We start from the raw sequence: 22,532 nt of genomic DNA, 5'->3' as shown, positions 1-22,532 counted from the left end.
TTCCTCTTAATGATTGCTTCCTTGGCTGTTGAGAAGCTTTCTAGTTTGAGGAAGTCCCACTTACCTATTTTTGCTTTTGTTGCTTGTGCTTTTGATGTCATATCCAAGAAATCGTTGCGAAGACCAATGTCAAGAACTTTTTCTCCTATGTTTTCTTCTAGGAGCTTTATAGTTTCATGTCTTACATTTAAGTCTTTCATCCCTTTTGAGCTGATTTTTTGTGTAGGATAAGGGACCAGCTTCATTCTTTGCATGTGGATACCCAGTTTTCCGTGCACCATTTGTCAAAGAGACTATTCTTTTTCCATGTGTATTCTTGGATTCCTTGTGGAAGATCAGTTAACTCTCTTTGTGGAGGTGGGGCGGGGGGGCGAGTATTTCTAGGCTCTCTATTCTGTTCCATTGATCTGTAACCTGCCTTTATGCCAGTACCATGCTGTTCTGTTTACTGTAGCTTTGTAATATATTTAAATGTTTTTAAAAATATTTTAAAATCTTCTTCAACAGATTTAAGTAAATTGTTCTTAACTGTTTCTTCCTCATTGTATCATTCAATAATTATGTCTTGACCATCTGCTTTGTGCTAACTCTGTATTATGTATCTGGGATTAAGCTATGACCAAAACACTTGATACCTCTTTTACCATACATTATCTCATTCCTACATTTCTAGGACAAGGACCTATCAAATAGAGAAGCAAATATGTAATATTTAAGGATATGGCTCTGCACACAGAATCTTCCAATAAGAAACAGTTAACATAAATGTAACACACAGATACAATATGGTAGTAGATGAGTCTACTGTAAATTAATATGTACACAGGCTTGGGTGTTTATCTGATCAACTCTGTCTAATATTATTTTTCTTTTGGCTTGCATTTATCTATGAGTCAAGGATATGCTTTTTGTTTCTAATCAGGAAACACATTTGCAAAGAAAATACCACATTTCTTATGATTTTTGTGGGCTCCAATATCTGCCAACAAAATTGTGATTTATTTTTTTTTTAGAATAGTGGTATTTCTCTATTTTAAAAGTAAGCTGAAATGCTCTTTCTTCTGCCTTGCCTATAAATATGCTCAGATTCTAAAGCAACAAATGTCATGTCTGATGTTCTTTGTAGAATTTATGAGCATCCCTCTCCTAACTGTGCAGTTGATTGCTTAGCTCAAAGTATCTCCCCTAAAACTATCATGTCGCTAGTGCCATAGTTCCGGCATTTTTAAGGAACTGACCAACATAAATCTATTCTTAATGCAGTAGACTTGTTGCTATATTTGTAACAACTTAGATCATTAATGCAACAGGCAAATATCATGTTATTAGATGAGTCTCCCAAAAGTGAACAGCACACAGACTTGGTATTTCTTTGTGGCACAAATAGGACACTTCCAGGTTACCCACAGTATCCCCTTCAGTGTGCATTGTAAGGAGCTAATGATGATCCAGTGGGCATTATGCATCAGCGAATAAAAATCCCACATCTCTATAGAGTTGGATTTTTTTTGCTTAGAACTTTTATTTTTAAAAATGTTCATCCTTGTGGTATGGAATTTATCACTTCTATGAATGATGTTTGCTTAACCTAATTATCTTTCAGAAGAGTTAAGTTAGCTGATCCTCAAAAAAGCACTTGCCATTTAAAATCATTTTGTGTCAGTTTTCTTTCAGTTATGATTGATACAAATATGTACATCCTGGTGTAGCAAATTATCTGAATTCCACTTCTAACCAATACATTTTTTTAAAAAAATAAGATAATACACAGTGTCTAATAATTTAAAATTTATATAATTTCCTGAGTTAAGAAAATCTCAAAAGTGATGCTTGCCTGTTCATTTTCTTACATGTGTAATTTGCAAAGCAGATGGTTTTAATTTTGATGAAGCTAAATTTTCCATTTTAATTTTATAGATAGTGCTTTTTGGGTCCTAAGAAATCTTTACCCAACGTCCTGAAGATGTTCTTCAGTGTTCTCACTTCCATTCCATTGATCTGTGTCTGTCTCTCAGGCAATACCAAACTGTCTCATTACTGTAGTTATTCTTCTCTTTCAGAAGTGTCTTAACTATTCTAGGGACTCTGCTTTTCCATGTAATTTTTAGAATAAGCTTATCTTTGTCTCCAAAAACTCTTGTGCTGGATTTTGATAAGAATTGCATTAAATCTATAGATTAATTTGGAAAGAATCGACACATTTACTATGTTGAGTCTTCCAATGCCTGAAAACATCTCTCTCCCTCTCTATTCAGGTATTCTTTTCTTTCTTTCATCAGCATTTAATCATTTTCAGCACACAGATCCTTAAATGTTAAATTGATACCCCAGTATTTCACTTCCTTTGTGTGAGTATAAATTCCCTTACACTAGATTTAAATTTCAGTTTCCATGTGTTCCTTGTTAGTTTATGGAACCATGGTAGATTTTAAAATTTTGATCTTATGTGCTTGCAACCTTGCTAAATTTGCTTAAGAGGTGAGGAGTATTTTTGTAGATTCCTTGGCATTTTCTGTGCAGTTATGTTATGCCATCTGACAGTAGGGATAGTTTTATTTCTTCCTTTTCAACCTCTATGGCTTTTATTTCTTTTTCTTGCTTTATTGCAGTGGTTAGAATTTCCAGTCCTACGTTGACTAAGGTGATAAAAGTAGATTTCACAATAAAGTATGATGTAAGCAAGTTTTTATTTTTTACAAATTCTATTTATTAAATTGAAAAAGATCCCCTCTGTTTCTAGTTTGCTGAGAGTTTTTAGCATGAATAGATACTGTATTTTGTCAGATGCTTTCTTGGAGTCCATTGATACCATACAAATTTTTCTTAACCTATTGATATGGTGGGTAACATTGATTTTCAAATATTGAACCAGCCTTATAGACCCAGAATAATTCCCACTTGATGTCAGAATTATTTTGATTTGTTGTAAATTTTTATTTCCATTCATTCATGTAAGGTTTTATGCTTTGAGACCATCTCTGTAACCCATGGGGAAGTGGTCATTTGACCAATGGGTTAGAAAAGGTCAGAGAACTGTGTTGTTTAATTTTCACGTTTGGAGCTTTTCCTGTGGTCCTTCTGTTACTGATTGCTAGTTTGATTTCATAATGGACAGAGAATATGCTCTATGATTTTTACTTATTTTATACATAAGTTACTCTTTATTCTCCAACCTCTTGGTGAAAACTTAGGTTATTGATTTTAGAGCATTTTTTTTTCTATTATGTGTGTTCAGTGCTAAAAATTTCCCTTTAGTACTGCTTTTGCTGGGAAGAGGACTCTCAAACTCTATTATTCAGATTCTGAAATTACTTCTACAAGCAATCTCTGTGAATACATTTATAGGATAAAGTCCTTAAAAGTATATTTTTTTAAGTTCTCGGGGGGGGGGGGGGGGTGGTGTGTGTGTGTGTGTGTGTGTGTGTGTGTGTGTGCGCGCGCACGTGTGCGCGCGCTCATTCTAGCTAAATTGATGAGGTTTTCCATTGCATGATTTTTATAATGTATTTGAAATTCTGCCATTGCACTGTTGGTTCTACTAAGGAGAATTCAGACTGTAACATGAAGAAAGCTGGTTTTTCTTTTGCAGTTAACCGAGGGCTGTGATGTCATCTGAAAACTGCTAACCAAACGATCACACACAGGCCTAACCTGATTCCAGGCTAGGCGCTGTGTTGACCATATCTAATCCTCTGTTTTAACAAAGAAAAAGACTGTCTGATGGAAAGAATCCTGAAGCTTTAATCTTGAACTCACAGCGTTCTCCTCTCCCTTCTTCCCCTCTCCCAGGCGGACAACGGTTAGTTTTGTGGCTTACTGCTGCTCCGCCCAGTGTCTGCAGACTTTTGACCTACTGAGTTGATAAACACTCAAGAGCCTCAGGAGTGTTGCCAGCCTGACACTGCAGTTGCCTGCATGTCACACGCTGTTTGGGCAGCAGAGGGACGGGAGAGTCCGGCCGGGCCCAGCAGACCCTTCCATCCTGTCCTGTCAGACGCAGGGGACCGCAGAACTGCCGGGGCTTCAGAGCTGGAATGCCTTCACCCTTCCCCCAAGTTGGAATATACCCTCCCCCAAACTAAGGACCCTTTGTCTTGTGTGTTTTTCTTGTTTATTCAAGTGTCTCATATGCAAACTGCTTAGTTTGATGTGACTCTCCAAATCTAATTCAAAGCAAATTTCAGTTCCCTGAAGAACTATAATTCGATAATGTTGGCAAGTGAACATTTGAACACATATAACTCGGTGACACTTCTAATTTTCTCTTTCTTCCCCCAGAGGAAAATTTCACCCGGAGGTTGTCCTCCATGTTTGTAACAAATTGGAGCAAACCCCACGGCCTCACCAGTATTGGATAGTAGGGGTGGGGGGTTGTTCCCGAGTTGGCATAGAAGTTAGACCCCAGTGGCGGTTCCGAAGGGCCCTCTCATGCACCCTCTGCAAAATCACAACCATGTTTAAAAGTTTTGCAACGTATTAAGAGACTTTTGTGAGGGATTTTAAAAATAAAAATGTAGGCTATAAATAAAATACACTCCTATTTTGAAAGACTAGTCACTGAAAAATAATTTTTTGAAATGTCTGATTTCCCGATAAGATTTTTTCCTATGAGAAGAGTTGGAGGCATTTTTGAGGCTTTAAAAGATCTGATCCTTTTCTTTCTGGGTCTAAACATTTTCTGGCTAAGGAGAAAGGAGGAGGCAAATACATCAAAACGTGACTTACGGTGTTTCTTGTCCGTTGGGTTTATGATTAAATTTATAGTGACTGAAATATTTTTGTGACGTGAAAAACAGCCTTCAGCTGGTTCTGCTGCTGGTTTGGAGCAGGGTGGCTCTGAGTGCGGCTTGCGCACATTTATTTAAATACCTGATGCATTAGGTTACCTTCATTGCTCCCCTAGATTTCTTGTGCACTTAACACACTGCTGTCCAGATACCACTGAGAGGGCACAGGAAAAGCAGGTCCACGCTGAGTCTTGGACTTTTGGAAAAAGGCCGTAAATGGGAAATCCACGATTGTGCCCTGATAGAAGAAATGCTCTTAATGGAGGAGCCCCTTCTTTGCTCCTCCTTTGACAGAATGGCATTTTAACGTTGCTGTGCTGCCACATGTTCTTTACATGGCTGCAAAGTGGCTCTTTTACGTTTTTACCTGTTTTTATCAGACAGCGTTGCCTCTAAGGCAGGACGGGAAGGGGGACCCAAGAAGGTGTATCGGGTAGGAAAACGATTCTCAAAATAATGTCAGACTTGTCTAAAATTTGGTTGATGGAATTTTGTTGGCTGGCCTACCTCTGTAATGCTAGGCTCTGCACTAAAAATCCCTCATGGTTACTGACAAATGTGTGATCTTTCCAGAGTCACACTGCCTCCTGCCCGGAAAGCAGGCTGTCCCCTAGAATGGGGAAGGCAGAGCGTTACGTGTGTTCCGGCTGTATTTCCACTGTTCCCACTTCCTCTCGTCCCTTTCATAATTTGGTCTATTGAGACTTCAAAGGCTTGTAGCACAATAGAAACGGCAGGTCTACATGAGAATATAACAGTCCTTTCATCCTTTAGAATAATTGAAGTTTTAGCATAACCTCTACATGTCTCTAAGTTGGCAGGTGAAAAATGTGGCAGGAACCTTCCCAAATGGGACTCAGGCCTAAGTGGCTGCTGCCTGTCATTTAAGTGACAGTAAATATATTGTAGCATCTTTCTGTTTCACTCTCTACAATCATGTCTTCGAGTGAAATGTGCTAACTTGATATTCAGGATTCTCATTGTTGTAAGGATATGACAAAATATTTTAATCCTCGCCTGGGGATGTGTTTTCATTGCTTTGAGAGAGACAGAGAAATTGGTTGCCTTCTGTATGTGCCCCAGCTGGGGATCAATCCTGCAACCTAGGTATGCTCCCTGCCTGGGAATCAAACCCTCTACCTTTTGGTGTACAGGATGATGCTCCAACCAGCTGAGCCACACCAGCCAGGGCTGCTTGTTTGAAATTTCACAAAGACACAATCCCAGTGTCCCACCTATTGTAAACAATGTGCATTGAACACCAGCAGCGGGCAACCTTGGGGCAGCCTGAACCTTACCCATTGGTGCAGCACCCAGCTTAACTGATGAGAGACGCAATTTGTAGTTGGCTTCCCTGGTGCTGTTCATTATAAAAATTTTGTACTGGATTCACTGACGTCATTCTTAACCTTTTGATATTATATAGGAGTATTAGAGATTGGAGAAAATCTGCCTACATGTTATGTATTTGAATTACGTGCAGAACTTTGCAGAAAATTCTAAAGTTATATTGTCTTTTTTTTTTTTTTGATTAACAGTTATGCTACATAGAGAAATATTTCATGCAGTTAGAGTAATGCAAAAAAAAGTGAATTACTTGGAAAATATAGTCTCTTCAGGTAAGTTTACATTAATAATCTGATATGTGGTTGCTGGTAAATTTTAATATGCAGAATAGCCTGTTAGGCGTGGGCTTTCTTACGCCATAGTGTACAAGACGATCTATTTTAAGCAGAGTGCCCTGTCGATGTTATTCAAAATGCCTAATTGTTATCATACCCAACTCCCAGATGACATAACATTGTGTAGATGAAATGTTGCATCTTCAGTGAATAAAATATATATTTTGAGCACACTTAAAAATTATTTAAATGATCAATACACACAAAAAAGCTGTGTGTTGCTCTTTGCCGCAGTCTGGCTGAGGGAGGACGCAGTCTGCTGAACAAAGGAAAGTGACAAACTGCAGGGTCACCCCGCCTTCCTCTCCTGAAAAGGCAGGTATGCTGTCAGCCCTTCTGGTCAACTGACTCGCTCTCACCACAGACCTTCACACTCTCGCTTTCCTTCCACATCTCGCATTATGAATTAACATGGTTACCATCCAAGGAGAAAGGCTTCCGTACCAGTTGGCTTCTGAGGCTTTGAATATAGGTTTCCCGGAAATGTGTACCTGGTTTGGAACCGCTGGGGACGTGCAAAGCTAGTGTTGAAAATTAATAGTAAAATGAGGTTTCTGTTCCCCAAATTAAAATAGCAGATGTTTTTATGTTTACTGTAAGAAGATGAAACACAATACATTGCTTCAGAAATCAAAACATTTTTATTCAGCTAATTTATGAACATGCATTACTAATTGGGCCAAACATTAATGCAACCCGATGTAATTAAATATTAAAATGTAAGTTCATGTCACAGGCTTATAAACATACTTTCTTTAGAACATTATTTTAAAATGTGTTCTTACATAACTCTGGGCATTTTCTTGTACTTTTATTATTTTTGTGGTTTCTACCAACTCTTGCTTACCCCTAACAAAGCTCCCCTACATTTCTCCAGGAATTTGGTGAATATCTTGCCTTCTCTTAAACAGAGGGGATTTGTATAAAGTCTCAATTGTTGAAAGAGCTCTATAACTCTCTAAAAATTATTCAGGTCTCACTGGGCCTTCCCAGGAAGTCATTCCCGGTGTCATCAGCCAGTAGACCTGAAAGGATGTAAGTGTCTCCAGGAAAGGGATCGATGGCAGCTCAGTGACTGTCATTCTCTGTCAGGAAAGGAGTTTGCTGTGCAGCCTGGAATGTTCTCTTTGGAGCTTGCCTCAGCAGACCCTTGTCCTTCAGAGTCAGAGAAGAGTGGGCGGCCCAGCATGGGAGCTGGGGACAAGGTGAAGCATTTGGAGGTCACTTCCATGTGTAATTAAGACACTTGCAAGTTGGCCGGGTTTGTTTATCCACTCACCTTAGAGGAGGGTGTGGATTATCTTTGTTAACTGTGTCGATGAGTATCAGGCTGTGTTGTTTTTTTTTTATAGCAATTTGGAAACTATAATCAAGATTTTCTTTCTTCTTTCCTTTCTTTCCTTCCCTCCCTCCCTCCCCCTTCCTTTCTCTCTTTCTGTGTTTTTCTTTCTTTCCCTTTCTCTCTTTCTTCCTTTCTTTCTTTCTTTCTTTCTTTCTTTCTTTCTTTCTTTCTTTCTTTCTTTCTTTCTTTCTTTCTTTCTTTCTTTCTTTCTTTCTTTCTTTCTTTCTCTCTTTCTTTTCTCTTCTCTTCCCTCTCTCTCTTCCTTCTCCTCCTCCTCCTTCTGTATAATGAAAGGATTTTGTAAAACTCTGAATCCACATACTGGAAAACGATGGCAACATTTATTGGTTGAGTGTGGACATTTTCTAAAACTCATACTGCGTCCAGTTTGGTGGTTCTTACAGCTACTGCTGTTGATAAAACAGTTGAGCCTGAACCATGGGAATGCTTAGAAATGTCGATGGTGGTAGCTTTATTATTTTAACAGTATTCATTTTGTTAAAAAATAAAACAAAATGGTATTGAGTACTTGATACTAGCAAAAATGGTAGAGTAAGGACTTCTGAAAATTCTCCCCTTCACAAAAGCAACAAGAAAATTGGCAAAAAAAAAATGTCAGAATCAACTTTTTTCAGAACTCTGGAAATTAACCAAAGACTTGGAGCAATCCAAGGAATATTTACTTGAGAAATAGCTGAACCTCAGAGCAGTAACATTTGTGGCATTTTAACTTGCCCTCTTTCCATCCCTCCTTCCTTCTAGCTCTATCGTATCCTTGAAAACAACAGCCCACAATCGAGGTAGAAGCGGCAGCGTAGGAGCCACTGGAGGGGTGAGTGGGGTTGGAGCTCTTTCAAACTCTTATTCCCAGAGAATTCTCATTATTTGACTTGTCTGGTGGTGTCCTGGAAGACCTCACTTGCAAGGCTGTCTTTATTTTGCCTGATCAGAGCTTGCCAAATGTGAAAAGCCTTTTTCACAGGGACGTTGGTTGGGGAAAAAAAAATCAGAGGCCCTTGTGGCTGTCAAAGCAGTGAATAACCATAAGAGCACACAGTTGGCTAACCAAAAGCATAAAAGGAAAAGCTGAGGAAGGAGATATGTGCAGAGACTTTGTAAAGCTCTCACTTCCCTGGGAATTTAGATATGCGTGCATATGCGTGGGGCTTTTCACAAGCCAAGGGTTGTATGCCCATCAGGAAAGACCTGAGAGCAATAAGCTTTTACCTCCCATTGACCCTGAGGATTTGCACAAGGATGAGGCAGAGCAGTCAGCTTCCTGGCTGAGTGTTGAAGGGTGTTCCAACATGCACGCGAAGGTCTCAGCGAAGACTGGGAGAGTTATTGGTTTCGGGTGTTTAAGGAAATCCCTGTCCAACTATTAACTCGCCACAAAACTACCTGAGCAAGACATCAGTGTCTATACATTACAAAGAAAAGAGACTTTACAGAATTAGTTCAGATGAGTCATTAAACAAACAAAAACCAGCAACTACATCAGACCCTTGGCAAGAGGGTAAGTGAATCTAATTTCCAGAGTTACCCCACGATTATTTAAAATATCCAGTTTTCCTAAAAAAATATAGACATTCAAAGAAACAAGAAAATATGTCCCATACACAGGGGAAAAAGCAATCAATAAACCGTACCTGAGGAAATCCAGACATTTTTGACAGTGACATTAAATGAGCTATTTTAAATATGTTCAGTGCACTAAAATTTGAAAATGACGTTTCACCAAGCGGAAAATATTAATTAAAAGATAGAAATCATTTTAAAATACATAAATTCCAGAGGTGAAATACACTAACTGAAATAAAAACTCCTGAGGTGCTCAGCATTAGATTTGGGCTGGCAGAGGAAAGAATCAACAGGTTTGAATGTGGGTCAATTGACATTTAATTTGAGGGACAGAAAGAAACAAGAATGAAGAAAAATGAAGAGCGCCTTAGACCTGTGGTACACCATCAAGTATACCAACATATGCATAATGGGAGTCCCATAAGAGGGGAAGAGGCAGAGGAGGAAAGAATATTTTTTAAAATAATGGTGAAAGACTTTAAAATTTGATGAAAACCTAATTTACATACCCACATAAAGGTGCTCAAGATCATTTGTCATCAGGGAAGCACAAATCAAAATGTCAATGAGATACCACTTCACACCCACTAGAAACAGAAAGGTGGACAATAGCCAGTGTTGACAAGGACATGGAGAAATTGGAACCCAGTTCCTGGTAGGATGTATGAACTAGGTAATGCTGCCTCAGCTGTTCTGGAAAAACGGATGGGCATTTTCTCAAAAGGTTAAACCTCGTGTTGCCATATGACCCAGCCATTCTACTTCTAGGGATGTAAGGGAGTTGAAAACACATCCATGCGAAAAAGAAAAACAAACAAAAAGTTCATATTCATCATAAGCAAAAAGTAGAAACAACTCAAATGCCTATCAAAGGATGAATGGATGAATGCAACGTGGTGTAACCATGATGGAATATTACCAGCCAGAAAAGGAAAGAAGTGCTCACGTGCTACAACATGGATGACCCTTGAAAACATTACTACAGAAGCTGGGCACAAAAGACCTCATATTGTACGATTCCATTTACATGAAATGTCCAGAATAAGCAAATCCATTGGAACAGAAAGTAGATTGATGGTTGACAAGGTCGGGGGTGGGAGGTGGGGAGCAAACGGGAGCCCCTGCTAATGAGGATGGGGTTTCTTGGTGGGGGATAAACGTGACCTGGACTTAGAGGGCGGCGATGGTTGCGCCCCCTGGTGACTGTACTACCAACCGCTGACTTGCACCCTTCAAGGGGTGAATTTGATGGTATGTGAATGACATTTCAGCTTTAAAATCTGAGCCAGTGGTGCCCCTTCACACATCTATTAATAAACTGTTTGGGGGTAGACCGACGATCTGTCCAGAAGCAGTGGATGTCACTGCGGCTCTGAAACAGGTGGCAATTCCGTGCTCGCAGCTGATCTGGCCTCAGCGTTTGTTCTCACTGGTCAACATCAGCGTCAGGCCGTGGCGCAGGAATTGGAGGGTCCCAGTCCTGAGCCTTCCAACTCACGTAACCCATTCAGTGAAGTCCGCTCAAGGACTGAAGCCCACGGAAAGTAAAACACCCTGAAATTAGTGGGTTTGAAAATGTAATCAAGTGGAAAATTCCGTAAGGTACGAGGAAGTCATATGGGCTTTTTCCCTAGTGTGCAACGCAGTTTGGTACCATTCTTTACCTAGAACAAAAATGTACAGGGAGGTATTCTTGATTAAAGGTCCTATCTTTTCATAATTATTAAATATTTGTGTTTATTTGATCAGATGTTCCAAAACTACCTTAATTCAAGGCTTTTCATAATTTTCAGGAACTGATAAAATAACTTAGATATATTGGCTCAATAATTATACCCTCCTTGTAGCCATGCAACCGAATTCAGTAGACCTAAACTATGGTTAGATCTTAAATAAAAATATAGGATTTAATGTATTAAGTAGAGGATTTTAAAATTGTATTTAAGAAACAGTAGTTATATCTTGCCCTGTTCAGGTATATGTTCTTTATTTTTAGTTCTTTGGGATAGTAAAAATTTTAAGAGAAAAATATGAAATTTTGTTGTAATATTACTAGTATAATCTTCCTGTTTGGAATAATCCAGGTGAATTGTGTTTGGAGCTATTACTAATGATTCCTGTATATTGATCGTATAATTCAATCGTGCATGAAAGCACCTCAAAGGGAAAACCTGCTCTTTTTAATTTACTGTAGGAATATACCTTCATCCCCGTCTTCCTGCAAGAATTCTCCACGTAATTTTTTTATAGTTTATAATCCATATGAAATAGCCTTTTTCTGATTGCAAAAGGGCTACTGCAGGCTAGAGAAAAACATCAAGAAAAAGCTTATCACCCCACGAATCCCTCCACCTTTTGGTGAGTATCTGTCCATTTTTTCGCTCTTTTCTGTGAATCCTCAAATTCACATGTCAATTTATTTAAATGGCATCTTAGTATACATATTATTTCGTAATCTGCGTTCTTCACCTAATATATTATGAAAGCTCTTAGCCTTAAATGCAGATATGCATAATCACTGACCCCAAAGTATTAAATTTCTACCAACACTGTGTAATGTACTCTATATGTTTAATATATTTTTAAACAAAAAGATTTTTTGTTTCTATTGTATTTAAAATGATCAATTTTAGTGTCTTCATCTGTGTAATACCAATTTATTTGGGAAGGCAGATGGGAGATTAAACCTTTTATTAGCAAGTATTATATTGCTACTAGTTTCAAAAACATATTATTAATTTAGCTCTTTTCAACTGGAGCAATCTTGGAAAACTTCATCTTTTATTTACTGTCAAATTCATGGTGACTAGGGCTCCGAGGCAGGATTTCATTCAAAATGTACTTTTATTTGTATAACTGTCAGGAATGCCAGTTTTCAGTGAAGACGTTTCCCCAAAACATTTCCATTTGGCATATGTTTTTAAATCAACAGGAAACAAAGGAGCTAGGATCTGATCAATTAAGCTGCTGCTTAATAGTAAATTCACAGCATTGATTTCCATCAGATTCACAGCCAAAATATTTACCGTTAGCATAATGATCTGGGGTCACTGCAAAAATAATACGGGGCTTTACCCCCAGCAGCATATAGAAAGAGCGGCCGTAGTGCCCAGGGGAAAAAGGCGAGGGCAGAGGAGGGAGCAGCTCCGGGGGCCTGAGTCAGCAGCGCCAGAGCAAACCGCGCCCTGTGGGGGAGTTCTCGTGGCTCACGTCCAAGTGGCCAGCAAACTGCAGAGCGCAGGGATTAGAGTCGGAAGGAAAGAGAGAGGGAATGGATGACGAACAATACCCCCAAATGTAAGGAAAGCCATGGATGACTTTAGCACCCCTAGTGTTCTCCTCTGCCTCTAGCAGACCACAGCCCTGCTAGGACTCCCAAGGTCTCGATTTTGCTGGTACCAAGCACTCACCTCCAGGCAGGCCGCCGAGATTGCTTCTAGGCTAGGAGGCGGGAGCCCTGGAGCAGGTGGCTGTGGTTCTTGTTCACTATTTAGGTAGCCTAGACCGAAAGGGAGTACATCTCTGTTTCCCCTGTAGATGGCTAACCCGAGCATTTGAGGGTGAAGGCGAAGCGAATGAGATAATACACAATTTCAGAAGAAATGGCTCCTGAGCCCCTGAAGAGAGGCCCCCTGACTTGTAGTGTTTGGCAGAGGAAGAGCAATGGGGAAATACTAAAAACTCACTCGAAAGGTAAACATGGAAACGTGAGATAAAAGGGCAGAATCATCTGATATACCACAAATATCAAAAAGAAAGCAAGAAATGACTTGATTTGTGCCTGCGCCTGTGGCCACCTCCAGGAGCTGTCTCCACACGCCACCTGCCTTCGGAGCAGTCCTGCCCACTCCTGTATCTTTGCGTGGATCTCACCGCTGTATCAGAGTTGGCGAACTTGGGGAAGATTCCTTAAATAGAATCCATCACGCCCCGCCCCACCTCACCCTCGGGTTTCTCCCAGGTTCCTTCTCAGCCGCTTTGCCAAACGTGTAAATAATTTGTGCAAACGTGGGTAATTTCTACTTCAGATGATTAACTCTGGTTTTATGAAATGATTCCCATTATTTGTGTATAAATACTTCAGTGATCTTACCCAGGAGCCGTAGGTGCCTCAGTTTTCAAACTACATGTTCCACATTACCAATATTAAAAATCACCTTTGTTCTCCTTGCATACAAAGAACTGTCCAGAAACATCGGAAAGTTTCCTTTAGTTCATGTTTTTCACTGGAGCCTTAAAGAGCCAATCTAGCTTGAGCCTTCGTTTAAAAACATGCCATCTGGTACTTCGTCACCCTAAGATGCCGAGACACCACATAGATGTAGTTAAATGGCTGCTGTCTTCTTTAACCTGCAGCTGCCTCAGAACCACACTTTTTAATGTTATTTTTCCTATTTGAAGTAATGTACAAACCATTGACCTCTAAGTGATATCCTGGCTCCTCTCAATAAGAGAAAAAAAAATGCAAGTGAGACAGAAATCTAGGAAGGGAACTCAGCCAGAACAGCAAAACCAGAGGGAACCGAAAACAGCATCCAGGGCCCGCCAAGTGTGTACAGCATTATTAAATGTTGTCCTCCCAGCCCCGCCCCACCTTGTGCTTAGGAAGACAGAGCTCAGGGTGCACACAATGAATGAGTAGAATAAATAAATAGGGCAGTGATGCCGTAGGTAAACACAACAGGCCTTACTTTTTAGACTTGCGAGACCAATTCTTCAGCTAGGTTTTGCCCTGTGTAGCAGTTTGAGCGTCTTCAGACATGTATCTGCTATACAGAATAATCACTTCAGTTCTAAAAATACTCGCCTGCTACTAACTCAATTAAAAAGTGCAGCAAGAAAGCTTAATTAAGCTTTCTGGGTTGTTGAAACTCTGCTTCCAGAAAAAAAAAATTATATATATAAATGTGTGTGTGTGCGCGCACACGTGCGCGCGCACGGGTGTGTCTAAGGACACACACACTGTCCTTAGAGTGTCATGGTCCGTTTGCAAGACACAGTGAACGTTACCAGGCAAGAAATGTCGGTTCCTTTCCTGTGCTTAGGATGGGGCCCTTGCATGGGGTGTTCACTGAGCAAACTCAAGGCTACCCTGCAGCTGATGAGAAGGTTGTTCTGTTGGTAATGTCAGCCTCGCGAGAGGGGACTTGACGTGGAGCCAAATTCCTTCAGGAGATCCGGGGCTAGTTGAAACCTTCCTACCCCACCTTGCTTTGATGATGGCAACTGATAAGTCTTCATTTTTCAGCACCTGGTGGTAACAGTTCAGGCTTCACAGCTCCAAAACAACAACAGAGAAGGGGCTAAAACATCATTTATAGACGGGCACCATGCCCCAGAGCCCACAGAGGGAGCAGAAAGCAGCAGGGTGAGGAGACAGACTTGGTCTCCTTTCCCAGACATCAGAAATGGGGGGATCCAAGCAGCGCAGAAGCCTCGTAAGACAGGAAAGAAGCGTGGTGTTTGGGGACCTGAGCAAAGGGACCCACAGGCAGGGCCAGGACAGCCTCGAGGAGATTGTAAGGTCGTACCGCCCCGTGGATGCATCCGGGGGGCAGCACCCTGTCCAGGGCACAACGGGGCATGGGGTCTGCAGTAAGGAGCAGCCCCAAGGTCAGAGGAAAAACACGGCTTTCCCATGGTCTAAACAGCTAGCCAGAGTCATGTGACCACACAGCAAAGGTCCCCCCTCTCTCCCTAGTGGCCCTGGAAGATTGGGAGGGAGGACACTCTGACCCATGCTCCTCATAAGTAAAGCAGCACCAAACACCAAAGGAGAATTAGGAGACAGAGCTAGGGCCTCACAGTCCTTTTTTTTTTTTTTTTTTTTAAGATTTTACTTATTTGTAGAGAAAGGGAGGGAGAAAGAGAAGGAGAGAAATATTAACGTGTAGTTGTCTCTTGCACCCCCCTTACTGGGGACCTGGCCCGCAACCCGGGCATGTGCCCTGACTGGGAATCAAACCGGGAACCCTTTGGTTTGCAGGCCAGTACTCAATCCACTGAGCCACACCAGCCAGGGCAGGCTCCACTGTCTTATCATGAAAGGGCGGAAGCGGAAACTCCATCTGTTCATTCTGTGGTGCAGCTCGCGTTCCAAGGTGCAGGGGCTGTGCTAGGCTCTGGGGATGCCAGGGTGAGCAGTCCAGCGCTGGGCCCGCCTTCAGGAAGCTGACAGTCTAGGGAAAGGAAGTGAACAGTAAGCGACAAATATGCCCACGTGGATAGGTGCAAAGAATGGCCAGTGCCGGGAAGGCAGATAGGAGGTGCCCAGAGAGGGGTGAACGGGCCAGAGCGAGCAGGGACTCAGAAAGATGAGAAGCGGCCAGTCATGGGAAGAGCTGAGGGAAGAACGCTCCTGCAGAGGAACTGTATGTCCGATGGCTCGGGGGCAGGGAAGGGCCTGGCACCTCCTGGGCCTGCGGGCACACTGTGTGGCTGGAGCGTGGTGAGCGGCGGGCAGACTGGGGCAGAGAGGCCAGAGGCCGGGGGGCCAACCGGGGAGCAGGACACTGGGGTCCGGCAGCAGCACTGCTCAGGCTGTGGAGGTTTTCTCCCCAGGGCCCCCGAGAAGCTGTGAATCCCAGGGTGACTTCTTTGTCGCTTTCTGACACGATGCTGTGGAGAATGGACAGAGGCCCGCCTGAATGGGGTGGAGCCCACAAGCGGGCCGGATGGAGAAGGAGAAATAGAGGAGAGCAGCCAGGAGAAGGTAAACTGGGCAGGACTGGGGACCAGGGAGGGGAGAGCCAGCGGAGGTGCCCCAGTTTCTGTCAACTCTTCCAGTCCCCGCTCCCGCTCCATCTCGTTGGCCACGGCCCCTTTGGTCTTGGTCTGTGCCTTTGTTTGCACCAAAAGAGGAGTCTCCCTTCCTTGCGCCGTCTTGCCTCCACCGCCCCCTGACGCTGCCCTTGAGGCGCCCGACGCCCACCTCTGCCGCTGCAAGTGCCCAACCCTACCATCCTCTTCCGTGTCGTCGCCACGGTCTTACCCTACTGACCCTCCTCTCCCTGAGCTCTGGCCCGACAGCCTCCTCCTCCTCCCTCTCCATGTCTTTGGCTCCTCCTCTTTCCACCCCCTAAGTCAACACAAGCCCAATGTGTTGGACTGAAGGTCTGCTAGATACTCCGTCTCTTACATCATCCGCGGCCCATGCCCCCCACCATCACCTTGAAGGAGGGGCCCTGTCAAGTCCATGTCCAGGCCTGGCCACGCCCCCAGGCCGGGCCTGCCCCCCGAGCCTCACGCAAGCTCCGTGGCTCCTTACAACAAGGCCGCGGCGATGGATGGCGGTAGAGCTCTGTACACGCGCCAGGGAGAACCAGTGAGCGCGACACTGCAAATGGGTGCATTTTAGCGTGTGCGAGTTATACCTCAGTGAAGCTTTAAGAAACAAAACACACAAAGCGAAACAGTGCAGCAGCGCTCCTGTTCCCCGCCCCCCCCCCCCCCCCCCGCTGTGACCTCCACATCCATGCCATTGTCCCCAGCAAGCTGTTACTGGTCTCAAACCTGAGTCACACTGGACTCTTCTCTGTGACTAACTTCCCAAGCCTGGACAGCTGCCAGTCGGCCAAGTCTCGCCCACCAGGACTTCCCAAATCCGCGCCGGCCCCCCATCAGCACCCCACCTGAGCTCCACCCTTGCTCTGCAAAAACCCTTCGAGAGCCCTCCGGTTGGTGGTTGGCAGCATGGTCACGACCATTTAGGGAGCATTCAGGCCTTTGTGTGTGTGTTGGGGGTGGGGCAGTGCTCTGGGCTGTCATACGGGTCCAAGGCACTTGGCATTAGTGGGTGGGGGAAGGGAGCGTCATACAGTGAAGTGTCCCCCGACCCACAGGACTGGAGCGTCTGATCCACTTTCCCTGTGTGCAGATAGGTCTTGCCTGCTGTTACTTATCCAAATGCTGAGCCATTCTTGTACTAGCCTGTTCTTGCTTGTCGTTTCTCTGAATTTCTTATACAGAACGCCTGCTGATCCTCTTATTTTCTTAAATTCAAAATTACTCACTCTCTGTAGATGTCAGCACCTCATTGCCTCACTATGTCTTCACCATGCAGGAGCAAGGCAGTCCGCAAACCCGGGATGGCTCTGTGTCCCTCGGACACAGAGCCATCTGGGACCCGGGCCCCCTCTTCCAAAGAGAGGGGCCGTCGTCCCCAGGCTCGCTTGGCCTCCCCTGGGACAGGCAGTTTCTTTGCAACTTTCCTGGGCCCCGGCCCCCAGTCGCCAGGCAGCGGGCGTTCCCAGCCAATTCCTGCAAACAGCTGGCATCACAGACCAGACTTCCTGGCACCTGGTGGCCTGGGTATTCCCCCCGTGACAGAGCGGCCTCCTCACGTGGGCCCTATAAAAAGGGACCATAGCAGACGTCGGGAGCCTTCTCTGGAACGTCTGCCTGCCGGGCCATCCCCGCCCACTCTCTGCAGGACGCAGGAGGACAGGGTCCTGCCTCTCCCCACCCCCCCGCTCCCCGCTGACCCTGGCCTTGTCAGGGCCCGCATTCCCTACCCGTGACAGCGACGGTGACAGAGCAAAGTCCAACCTGAGCCCCGGGAGGCCACCCTTCTTTACTCTTTGCTCTTGGGGTCAGTTGCCTTTGACCTCTTCACTTCCCTGCCCTCGGGGCAAGCGTCCCTGCTCAGCGCCACTGGCCAGCGGCAGGCTCTCCCCTCTGGCCCTTAGGCGCTGTGTTTGTAGTTCTCTAACCACCCGGCCGCTTCGGGGTGTGTAAGCGTCCCGGGCTCCCCGCTCCGCTGCACCCCATGCAGTCTGTGAGGAGTGGCTGTCTGAGCGCAGCTCAGGTCCTACCTCCCTGGAAATATTTACTGAGTATGTGCAACATCTAAGCTATTATTCTACTCTATATACGTACACAGAGAATGCGGCCTGTGCCTTTGAGAAGTTCATAATATGTTCATTTATCGTTCCTGGAGTAGAAGAGGGAACTGGAGAGAGGGAAAAGGGACCGTATTTGTAATCAAATAAGGATACACATGACCCTGTTCAGTTTGTCCCAGGTGGGGACACTGACACAGTGGCTAGAGCGCTGGAGACTGGGTGCTGGCCACAGCCATCCTTTCCAGGGACTCCCCCCAGCTTGACAAAGACAGGGGTCCCGCCCTGTTGGGTCCCTTTGGAAGGTCCCCTCACAGCTTCCCTCTGCTACCGGATTAGGGAAAGCAGGTCACTTGGGGCGGAAGGGGTGGGCTCCAGGAGAGCCTCCATCTGCTACTTCCCAAGACCAGGCTGCTTCTGGCCATGTGGAGAGCGAGCCCAACGGCCTCTATTCCAAGGACTGTTATGGCCTCGCCGTAACGGGGAGAAGAGATGGATTCTTCCAGGAAACAGAGCCTTGGGAAAGAGGAAACCCTTTGAGGAGACCGCAGTCTCAGGTGACTCCAACGGTCAGACAAATGTGCACTAAAGTGAACGAATGAGAGAACGAACGGGCGAATGAACGCACGGGAAGGCCCGTCGAGCGAAACGCGACGAGGCCGGCCGCGGCGGCGCAGGGGCCTGAGCCCTGGCTCCCCACCCTCTCGCTGCTGTGCCGCGTCCCTGTGGGACGAAAGGAGGGACCCGGCCCAGGAGGAGGGAGGAGATTCCCCAGGGGCCTCATTCTCCGTTCTTTGGCAAACCACCGTGTCCCGCCGGGGACCTTAGGCGGGCTGGGGCTGGAGTCATCGGTCATCACGTGGTCAGGGGCCAAAGAGCCCCCGCGTCCATTACCGGGACGTGAGAGAATACACATCTGATGTCAGAATGAGGGGCAAGGCTCCTGCTGGGCTAAGGGGCTCTTGCAGATGCGACGCGGCGGCTTCACTGTCTTTTTGCTCATAGAAAAGGAATCCTTGCTCCTAAAAAGCGTTTTAGTCACAAAACGTGTTCTTTGTTCTGGGGCAGCCGCGTGGCTTTTCAGGCTGGGCCAGAGGTGCGCGATGAGGACTTTTCTTCTTGCTCTGAAAGCAGTGGCCACCTTCCAGGTGTGCTGCGTGGCCCCCGCCAGGGTCCCCCGGCGCCCTGCCAGCTGCCGCCCTGTGGCTTGCATGGGCCGAGGGCAGCGTCTTAAAAATAAAGACTCTTTCCAGCTGAAGGACAGTAGAGACTTGGGTGTATTTCTGCAGACAGGAAAGAGGAAAAGAGCAGATTCTCTCAAAAAACAAACACAAAAACAAAAAAGTCCTGATCCTTACCCAAACCCAAGCTAGACAGCCGGACAGTTCCAGGAGCTAAGGTGGCGTTTCTCGGCCTCGCAGCCTCCACCTGTGGCCTCCGTTGTTTGCGTCCCCACCTTGTGCCCAGCATGGTGGCCTGTTGCTCTGAGGAAGTTTTCGTCCGCCCTGGTGGACAGTGGCACCGGATGGGCAAACACACGGTCAGAGGCTCCAGGATTGGGGCACCTGCAGGAAACCGAGCCTGCAGGGGGCGCCAGAGTGGAGGGGACCGAGGACATGAGGGCTCAGTAGAGTGTGCCCAGGTTCAGTACAGGCACACAGCGTCCCAGCTGTCACCCGCCAAGGGGTGGGACATGTGTCTTTGCCACCAGCTATAGGAAATAAGTAATCTATATAATCTTGGCTGCCTGAGGGGAGTGGCTGTCACTTGCCCTGACACCATAATAGTACTGGTGTGTGGCCTGTCACATCGGAAGTAGGTCTGGAAGGCGAGGTGCCAGAAACCGAGTGTGTCCCCCTCAAATTCATGTGTTCAAACCTAATCCCCAATGCAATGGTATTTGGAGGCGGGGCCTTTGGAAAGTGATTGAGGGCCCTTATGAATGGGACTGGTTCCCCATGGCTGGGTTTAGGACCACAAAGAGCTCCTTCTCCCCTTCCGCTATGTGAGGACACACAGCTCCTGCCTCCGGCTGAGGCCAGTGTGGTCGCAGAGCCACACCACACTCTAATTTCATGTCCCCGAGCCGTGCAAGGCGGGCACCATCTTCTCCCGGGCTCTCGGGCTGGCCTGGTGGCCCACAGGGTGACCTCCCTTGCCCAGGGTCACACAGCTGCAAGTGGCAACCACAGCTGAGCAACCCCACTGTGCTGCGTCACCCTGCAAGGAGGAGGAAGTCGAAACTTGGGACTCCAGGGCTGAGCCACCTTTCGTAGTGCTTTCTCAGTCTGTGAGGACAGGAGGCTGCTGCACATTATTTAAAGGAGGTGCTGCGGTCTTGAAACCATTAGCTGGTGCTGGGGAAGGGGTAGAAGAAATGTGTCCTGTGCCATTAGGACCCCCCGCCCCCGCCAGGGGAAGATGAGGACCTGCCCAAGACAGCTCCACCTGCCCCCGCTGCGTCCCCCCGCCTCCGCCCCAGGACAGCCTGAAATGGCTACTCTGTGCTGGCTGTCCCATCCGCCATCCGCAGACACAGGCCAGGAGCCAGGTCAGAGCCGGGAGCCCGCAGAACCGTGGGCAGGACCCCGCGGGACACCCAGCTCACCGGAGAAGGTCACGGAACACTCTTACGTTTAAGTCCGCTCCTCAAATTAGGAGTGTGTTTACTCACATAATACAGCTTTATTATGTTTACACACAGCTAACCACAGCCCATGGCTTCACCGTACCCAGAAATGTTGGGCGAGGACTGGCTGTTTCTGGGCTTTTCCGTGAGGACTGATTCGCCGCTTGTCCATGGCTTTTGTCATCTGCTGGCGTCTGCAAGCAGGCAAGCCTTTGCTTGCCGCCGTTGCTGGTTTATGGAGAACTCAGCCTGGAGAACCTTACATTTCAGGAAGAACTTCTCACAGGCGTTGTTGGTTGCTCACCCAGCTTCTACCGCCCCTCCTTCCCTTGCAAGGACCCAGGTTGTTTTCCTGGTCACCCCAGCCCTCCTTCTTGAGAGAGGGCCCAGGGGGAGCCCCTAGAGGTGGCGCTCTCTGGACACTGTCACAAGTGGATGTGAGCCCGCAGCCATCATAGCCATCGGCTGCCCGCCTGGGTGGAGAGGGACCGCTCAGGAGCCACGGATGAAGCCCACCCTGCAGCCCCCCACTCTGACCTCCAGCCACACCAGCCAGAGAATGCTTTCACTATCTAAACTGCTTTCAGCAGGACTTCCAGCTACTTGCAGCCCACGACATCCTGAAAACTGCAGTTCTGCCCAACTTCTGTTTCCCCTTAAATGGGTGAAAAGTTGTCTGTAAGCATCTCTTCAGCAGATTCCCTTGTTCCTGTTTGCTTCTGAATCGGACGCTGGCGTTTGAGCCTCACCTCCGCCCCCATCATCCCGCCAGCGATGCTCTTCCTGTGTCTTCATTCGGGTGTTGCCTGATGGCAAGGGCTTGGTTGTGGGTGGTTTATTTACAAGATGACCCCAGGAAGCACAGGGCAGAAGTGAAGAAGAAAGATGGCGGGGGGAGGGAGGAAGGCCCCTGAATAGCGACGAGGTGGGGTTCGTACTGCCAGCAATGGGCTCAAGCCACTGGGGCCTGGAGAGCGGGGGGAAACAGGCTCCCACTGAATATTTATCTGCAGGCTCCCATACACAGGGGCTGAGAGGCACCTAAGAGCAGGACTTCCCCTGGAGCTTCTGGGCTCTGCCCGCAGGGGAGGGGGGGCGACTTCCCAAGGCAGCAGGAAAGAGAGCAGAAGCCAGTCACTGGGGGTCTCTGCACAGCGGGGGAGGGGGACAGCCACAGCAGCTGGCTCCCTGCTCCATCATGGAAGCCTCGGTCTCCTTCTCTGTAAAATGGGGCCAGCGGTACTCACGGCGCAGGGGTGATGTGAGGAGCAGTAACAAGTGTACTTCCTGGCACGCAGTAGAGGCTCTTGTAAGCGTGGCTCCTTAAGGGAGGGACGTATCTGCCTCGTGATCTTGCCGAAGGCTGTGCCTCTGGGTTCCGCTCTCCCTCCTGCCACCTCCACGGCACTTGCTCTCCGTGCATCTGTGGGCAGCCTGGGGCTCGGGGAAAGTAAGACCTGAACGCACTGAGCAGGCCTGCTGGCCGAGAGGCCGGGCCTTGTCCTGAGGTGTTCCGGCCAGGGTGGCAGTCAGCCGGTCAGCCAGCCAGGCCAGGCCGGGGCACCACCTGCTCAGTGTCAGCAGCGGGGGCTCAGGCCGATCTGCGGGGTCACTACCACTCACCTGTGCCTGCAGGCCATGTCACCTGGCCGTCTGGCCGAAGCAGCCACC

General features: G+C 46.5%; 1 protein-coding gene across 3 annotated transcripts in view; it reads left to right on the top strand.

Moving 5' to 3' along the window:
- The window catches only part of LRRC28 (leucine rich repeat containing 28), a 68,879-nt gene extending 63,676 nt beyond the window's left edge, over positions 1-5,203 (top strand). For all 3 annotated transcript variants that reach the window (XM_054561946.1, XM_054561947.1, XM_054561945.1), the window contains one exon: positions 3,790-5,203. In XM_054561946.1, coding sequence (XP_054417921.1) covers positions 3,790-3,862 — 73 coding nt within the window. In that variant the 3' untranslated portion in view covers positions 3,863-5,203. The remainder of the gene's footprint in view (positions 1-3,789) is intronic.
- The last annotated feature ends 17,329 nt before the right edge of the window (positions 5,204-22,532 follow it).

Source organism: Pteronotus mesoamericanus, unplaced genomic scaffold (assembly GCF_021234165.1).
Source record: "Pteronotus mesoamericanus isolate MK-2021 breed Mesoamerican mustached bat unplaced genomic scaffold, CSHL_Meso_final scaffold_582, whole genome shotgun sequence".
NCBI lineage: Eukaryota > Metazoa > Chordata > Mammalia > Chiroptera > Mormoopidae > Pteronotus > Pteronotus mesoamericanus.
Note: the sequence above shows the minus strand (reverse complement) of the source record. Positions and strands in the feature narration are given on the sequence as shown.